This window comes from Synchiropus splendidus, chromosome 1, assembly GCF_027744825.2.
Source record: "Synchiropus splendidus isolate RoL2022-P1 chromosome 1, RoL_Sspl_1.0, whole genome shotgun sequence".
Classification (NCBI taxonomy): domain Eukaryota; kingdom Metazoa; phylum Chordata; class Actinopteri; order Syngnathiformes; family Callionymidae; genus Synchiropus; species Synchiropus splendidus.
Genome location: NC_071334.1, coordinates 31,464,937 through 31,472,657, shown reverse-complemented (window position 1 = coordinate 31,472,657; position 7,721 = coordinate 31,464,937). Strand labels below are relative to the sequence as shown.

At 44.3% G+C, this 7,721-nt stretch overlaps 1 protein-coding gene across 1 annotated transcript in view; it reads left to right on the top strand.

Annotated features, from left to right (window-relative positions):
- The first annotated feature begins 4,950 nt into the window (after window positions 1-4,950).
- tmem130 (transmembrane protein 130) overlaps window positions 4,951-7,721 on the top strand; it is a 6,814-nt gene continuing 4,043 nt past the window's right edge. Inside the window, exons 1-5 of the mRNA XM_053853501.1 lie at window positions 4,951-5,122; window positions 6,766-6,839; window positions 6,908-7,079; window positions 7,154-7,299; window positions 7,651-7,721. The exon at window positions 7,651-7,721 is cut by the window's right edge and continues 14 nt beyond it. Of these exons, the coding sequence (XP_053709476.1) occupies window positions 5,115-5,122; window positions 6,766-6,839; window positions 6,908-7,079; window positions 7,154-7,299; window positions 7,651-7,721 (471 nt within the window). The 5' untranslated portion in view covers window positions 4,951-5,114. The remainder of the gene's footprint in view (window positions 5,123-6,765; window positions 6,840-6,907; window positions 7,080-7,153; window positions 7,300-7,650) is intronic.

Genomic DNA, 7,721 nt, shown 5'->3' with positions numbered 1-7,721 from the left:
CTTTTGCCCGTTGACAAGCTACACACGCGGCTGCCCAACTTTTCACGTCCTTCCGTAAACCAGGCCACACAAATTTCTGCCCCACCAGCTTAACTGATGCCCGGACTCCCGGGTGAGAGAGAGAATGCACCAACTCAAACACACGACGTCGCCAACCTATTGGCACCACCGGCCTGGGGCGACCCGTGGAGACGTCGCACAGAAGAGCTGGACTGCCCTCCTGCACCACTGCCTCCTCCAGCTTGAGACCAGAACCGCTTGACTTGAGACAGAGAACATCTGGGTCCCCAGTCTGGTCAGCAGCCATCTTAAAAAAGTCGACCCCAAGATACACAGGGCACACCAACACCCGAGACAGGCAATCCGCAACTGGATTTGCTTTACCGGCAACGTGCTGTATATCGGTGGTAAACTCGGAAACAGCAGCCAGGTGACGCTGTTGACGAGCAGACCAAGGCTCTGTCACCTTGCCCATGGCGAAAGTCAGCGGCTTGTGGTCCACATATGCGGTGAACTCACGGCCCTCCAGCAGGAAACGGAAATGACGCGTAGCCAGGTAAAGTGCTAAAAGCTCTCTGTCAAACGTACTGTATTTCCGCTCATTGTCCCGTAACCTGCGACTGAAAAATGCCAGTGGCTGCCACACACCAGCCACGCGCTGTTCTACCACAACGCCCACAGCAATGTCGGAAGCATCAGTTGTGAGAGCAATGGGTACCTGGGACGCAGGATGAGCCAAAAGTGTTGCGTTAGCCAGAGCAGCTTTCGCGCCGTCGAAAGCCTGCTGCCTCTCGGAGGTCCATTCGACCTGATCGTTGGCCTTTTTCAGCCTCAAAGCCTCATACAACGGCTGCATAAGGTGAGCTGCGCGGGGCAGGAAACGGTTATAAAAATTAACCATGCCCAAAAACTCCTGTAGGGACTTGACAGAGACCGGCCTAGGGAAAGCTGACACGGCTTGCACTTTAGCCGGTAAAGGCACAGCACCCTGCGACGAAATGCGATGGCCTAAGAAGTCGATACCTGGGAGGCCAAACTGGCACTTGGCTGTGTTCACGATCAGACCGTGATCATGGAGACGCTGGAAAACCTGCCTAAGGTGCAGCTGGTGCTCCTCAACTGAAGGACTGGCCACCAAAATGTCGTCCAAGTACACAAACACAAATTCCAGGTCGCGCAACACAGAGTCCATCAACCGCTGAAAAGTTTGTGCTGCCCCCTTTAGGCCAAAAGGCATGCGCAGGAACTCGAACAACCCAAATGGCGTTATGACTGCGGTTTTAGGGACGTCCTCTGTACGTACAGGAACCTGATGATAACCCCGCACCAGATCTATTTTTGAGAACACCTTCATGCCCGCTAAACGCACTGAGAAATCTTGGATGTGTGGGATGGGATAACGGTCATGCGCAGTCACATTATTTAACCGACGGAAGTCTCCACACGGTCTCCAAGAGCCGTCTGCTTTCGGCACCATGTGTAAGGGTGAGGCCCAGGGACTGTTCGAGCGCCGCACTATACCCAAGCGTTCCATCGTAGCGAACTCCTCCTTGGCTATGGCTAACTTAGCCGTGTCTAGACGCCGAGCGCGCGCGAAAACCGGAGGCCCCACCGTGGGAATGAAGTGCTCCACTCCATGTTTGGCAACAGAGGACGAAAAAGCAGGCGTTGTAAGAGATGGAAAATCGGTCAACAACTTCTGATAGCCGTCTCCCGTTGCAACACAGCTGGCATGCGTCAACGAGCCGGGTCCTCCAGCCTGACACGGAAATGAGGCAAAAGTCACCGCGTCAATCAAACGACGGTTAGCCACGTCCACCAACAAACTATTGGCACAAAGAAAGTCCGCGCCGATGATGGGAACCGCGATGGATGCGATCACAAAATTGAAAACAAAACTGTGTCCATTGAAATTAACTGTCACCGACCTAGTTCCAAAAGTCTCAATGGAGGATCCGTTTGCCGCACTCAAGGACGGCCCGCGCCCTCGCGCCGACAAGTCCGCGTCAGCCGGAGGTAAGAGACTTTTCTGCGAACCCGAGTCCACCAGGAATCTTCTACCCGAGAGCGAGTCCTTCACGAACAGCAGCTCCTCATGCTCGCCAGCGCCCACAGCTGCTACTGAGCGCTGGCTCTGTCGTTTCCCGGAGCCTTGAACGAGCAAGGAGGGATGCAGCGGCGAGCCTTGACGCCAAACCGACGATGAAAGAAACAGAGCTCATCGCGCCTTCGCCGAGGAGAGACACCGACCGCCATCGTCATCTCCGCCTCTTGCGCCGTGATCTGCTGGGGATCCGCTGTCACACTCTGTACGGTCGCTCGTCTGGAAGTCATCAGGATTCGATCCGCCTCTTCAGCCAAACCGCGGAAGTCGCCGGCGTCCAGGCTCGGTGAGTTCGCCAGAGTGGAGCGCACCGTCAGCGGAAGCTGGCGCAGGAAAAGGTGAGGGAAAAGGAAACCGCCGTCCTCCGACCCGAGTAGCGACAGCATCTCGTCCATAAGGTCCACGGCGGAACCGTCGCCCAAGCCCGGTAGCGACAAGAGTTTATCCGCTCTCTCCGCGGCAGACAAACTATAGCGCCGAAGGAGAAGCTGCTTCAGCGCGACGTACTTGCCGTGTCGTGGTGGGGCTCGCAGCAGTTGCATGACGCGGCGTGTGGACTGCCGGTCCAGAGCCGCAACGACCAAAAAGTACCGTGACTCGTCTGCCACAACTCCACGCAGGTGGAAAAGCGCCTCGACATGCTGAAACCACGGAGCCGGATCGCTCTGCCAAAACTCCGGGAGTTTAACCGATCCCTCCAAGCTGGTCGGCTGCGGGAACTGGAGCGCTGAAACCGAGGGGGAAACACGTCCCTCGGCTGAAGATGAGGGAACATAGTCCTCGTCCACCTCGAGCATGTTCAAAAACGGGGTCACCAATGTGGCAGGACAAAACGGTCCGGAGTCGCTGGTTGAGAACGTGATGTTTTTTATTGTCTCTCGGGCCACAACACTCAAACACGTTTCCCCGCACAGCCTCTATATATACCCTCGGTCAGGACCCTACCCATCATACCTCTGGGTGAGAGGCCACACCTCCCGAGTGCCCACCACAATAAAATAAAATAAAATAAAATAAAATAAAATAAAATAAACAAAGGCTGTTCACGAATTCAACAGTGTGACAGCCAAAGAGAGAGAAGGTGTTCCTGTGACGGGAGGTTCTGGTCTGGATGGACCGTAGCCTCCTGCCAGAGGGAAGAGGAACAAACAGTCCATGACCAGGGTGAGAAGGGTCGGCTCTGATCCGACCTGCACGTCTCTGGGTCCTGGAGACATACAGGTCCTGAAGAGGTGGCATCGCATGGCTGTCTCGTTTAAAACAAGTACAAACTATACTACTCACTTCCGATTATGTTCAGTCTTAATACGCAAATAAATCAGAAGCGAGGAGCGAACTTACTTATAAAGAACCCCAAAATACATTAGCGTTGAATTGTGTTGTGACAGGAATCAACTGATGACATTTTCTGTTGTTTGCCTCATTTGCATTAATAAATGAACGTGCAGTTCATGAAATGCACAACCAATTGGAGTAAACCACGAATTTAACGGTCTGGAGTCGCCTTCAAAATTAATTCTACATACTTAATTACCATCACTAAAAGTCCAACAGCGCCATCTATGGGCAGATGAATGGCCGCACGTATAACCTTGGTAAGGTCTCAGGTTGAATTCACGTTTTAAGCGCACGCAGATTGTTTTGCTCAGGGGTTCTGAGCCTTTCTGATCTCGGGGCCCACCTTTCCCAGAACAAATGGACCCGGGGCCCATTCAAGAAATAGACCTGATTCATTACTCTTGATTTCATTTGTGATCAATAACCATATTTAATGTACTTGCACGTGAACAAACCAAAGCCTTGTGGAATGACTATTGACTACTATATGACTACTATACAAACTATGAGCATCATTGCAAGACATTTGCTATAACCAGCAGCAGAACCAGGTGCAAGACACTTTCATCAAATTTACTAAATACAATAAGTAGAAAAAACTTACACAGTTGATGCAAACTGTTGAGAAAATTGGAAAAAAACGGAATAAAATAAATGTAATAAAACCATGTCTAAATATCAATAAAAATAATCTATCTTAGTTAAAGTCTAAAGAAGATATAGATAAAGTGTAAATTAAAGTATCGTTATAAAATGTAATTAATATTCAAAACTGAACAGTTTTCATTGTTAGGGCGCCATCACTTTCTTTATCATTTTTTTCTTTTCAAGAACTTTTTTAAGTTGGTAACTATCACAAATTTGCAGATGTCAAGTTAATTCAATGATACACTGCTGCCACCACACGGCACAAATGTGTAAAACGAAAAAAAAAAACTTTTAGCGGCCCTCCAGGAGGCGCTCGCGGCCCAACCATGGGCCCCCGCCCTAAGGTTAAGAATCACTGGTTTAGCAGTTGGTCTTTCGATGCCATGGCTTTCTTCATAATTCATTTTTTACTCAATCGAGAGATACGTGACTTGAGCCGACATCACTAACTTCAGCCTAATCTAATCTATCTATCAGACGATGTGAAGCTTTTCACAAAAGACGTTGACGCACTGAGCTCAACATTAAGTTCATTCACTCACTGTAATACGCGCGGTGTGACAGAGCTGTTGTAATTGTGCCACAAGAGAGAGCGCTGTCATTCGTCAACGCTATATTCGAATTTAAAAGATTATATAGATACACACGTCCAACAATTACATCTACACATACATACTTATTTGTCTCCTCCTTGTGCACAGATGCCCTTTTGTCCTGCTTCAATGACCTCCTCAAGGCCAAGCAGCAAGCGAGACACGAATGAAACAAATAAGATACCTTCATGTTGCGTGACGACCCGGATAACAGCGCTGTCACACGGTCACAATAGGAACAATAGTTATTCGCCTGTCAGTGAGCTGTTTGCTGCTGCTTCCCCGGACACAGTGGAGAGAACATTTCAAGCTGAATTATTTGCACCGATATCTCACATGAGAAGCAGAAGGCACATGACGACCATTCCAAATAAGTCCGTCAGCCCTCAGCGGTCATTTCGTCCTTGGTGATCAGAGGAGAACAAGCAGAGATGGAGAGGTGAGTTTGACCTTTAGTAATAGCTTTTGAAAAAAACAAAAAAACAACAACACAATTTTAAAGTGTAATGAAAAAAGAAAAGGGAAAAAAAACTAAATTAGAAGTTATTTAAAAGTTATTTTCACTGCTGAAAAATAATTTTAAAATGTGTTATATTACTGTAGTCGACAACTGAATGTGTTAAGAGGTGGCACACTTCAACTTAACTTTATGTAAAAAAAATGTTTAAATGAGACATTTTGCTTATTTAACCATTTTGCATCGAACCACCTAGTATCCACTTGTTTAAATACAGCTACAGCTAAATTTAAAGTGTAATGAAAAAAAGAAAGGGAAAAAACATCAGAAGTTATTTAAAAGTTATTTTCACTGCTGAAAAATAATTTTAAAATGTGTTACATTACTGTAGTCGACAACTGAATGTGTCAAGAGGTGGCACACTTCAACTTAACTTTATGCTAAAAAAATGTTTAAATGAGACATTTTGCTTATTTAACCATTTTGCATCGAACCACCTAGTATCCACTTGTTTAAATACAGCTACAGCTAAATTTAAAGTGTAATGAAAAAAAGAAAGGGAAAAAACATCAGAAGTTATTTAAAAGTTATTTTCACTGCTGAAAAATAATTTTAAAATGTCTTACATTACTGTAGTCGACAACTGAATGTGTCAAAAGGTGGCACACTTCAACTTAACTTTATTCCATAAAAATGTTTAAATGAGACATTTTGCTTATTTAACCATTTTGCATCGAACCACCTAGTATCCACTTGTTTAAATACAGCTACAGCTAAATTTAAAGTGTAATGAAAAAAAGAAAGGGAAAAAACATCAGAAGTTATTTAAAAGTTATTTTCACTGCTGAAAAATAATTTTAAAATGTGTTACATTACTGTAGTCGACAACTGAATGTGTCAAGAGGTGGCACTGTTCAACTTAACTTTATGTTAAAAAAATGTTTAAATGAGACATTTTTGCTTATTTAACCATTTTGCATTGGACCACCTAGTATCCACTTGTTTAAATACAGCTACAGCTAAATGAAATACATTTGTCCTGTAAATTTTACCACGGGCCAAATCCTAAATCATCTTGTTCTATTTGAATCAAGTATAAACACTTTCTTTATCATTTTCAATTCTGGCTGGACACGGTAAAAAAATTTACATTTTCCAACAATATAAGTGATGTGTGCTTTTTTATTCAAGAAAAAGCTTCATGGCTTTGCGTAGTTTTGTATTCCAGTATTCCTGTATTCCTTTAACTATTTAATCAGTATGTCACATCAGCATTATCTTGTCCCCCAAATAATGTTTGCTAGTCTGTTTGATTTCAATTATTATTTATTATTACCGGTAATTACAGTTTATTAAGTATCATATGTTATTAATTATATTCTGTTTTTGTCATGGCTCATTTAAATGACTGTAAATTATTTGTCTTGTTTACATTTCTGAGTAGTCAATACAATTCTGCAATAGTTGTGTTGTATAATTGTATCTTCAAGTTACAGCATTTCCAAATCATAGTTTTGAGACAAAATTGTACTGTCACATCATCGTCACATTGTATATCATTGTGTGTAAGTATTTTCAAATTTTGGAAATAACCTTCTTGTCCTTTACCTCCGTTCTGTTTTCAGTACCTGGGTGTTGATGTTGGTTCTTGTGGCTCAACTCGGTTTAACCAGAAGTGCAGGGTCGATGAAAGAATTGGGTTTGTTTTTTTCTATATAACACTCTCTTGAAAGTGAGTGTGGGCTGATCAATTGTCTCTCTAAACAGAAAACATTGCTGGAAAGCTGGTGTTTTATCAGATGGAAGGAAATGAGACTTATATTAGGAACGCTGGAGAGCTTGCTTCAGATGTCCCAACCGAGACCATGTTTGAACTCTCTGACCCTCAACGGAATCTCAGCTCGGCAGAGTTCACGTATACGTGGGATCTAGGGAACGGGTACGAGGATTCTATCTTTCATGATATTTCCTTTTTCATTGTGGTCAACACCATTACTGACTTGTGTGCTGCAGAGAGGTGATCCAGGGGAAAGACCCAGTAGTCAGGTATTTGTACCAGCGATCAGGAAACTACACACTCCAACTGAAAGTAGGAGCCAACATAACCACGTCCTCCCCTGCACTGACCGGCGTGTACTCCATGGACATTAAAGTTCTGGGTTTGTCCTTTTTTCTTACCACTTACCACACAAAAAGAGTGCTGTCAAAATATCAAGGAGTATTTTCCAACCAAAAAGACAAATCTTGTTGTTCATGCTGCCTTTTTTTTCTTGTATAATTACATTGCTATTACTGTTCTTAAAGTATCCTTCTACTTAAATGTTGATTGAGTACTTTTTTAATTGTATTGCTAATTTATTAATAATGGAAACTGAAATAAACAAGTTTCAGTGAATGACTGTGATGAGTCATAAGTTGGAAAACAGAAGTCATTACATGATATCGGACTAACAATGTTGTATGACAGGACTTGTGGTCAAACACATTTAACAACTTCATTCACTTCATAGATGCTGTTAAACACATCAAGCTGAAGGAGCAGTCTGACTACGCAGTGTCTCAGAACATTGGTTTTTCCGTC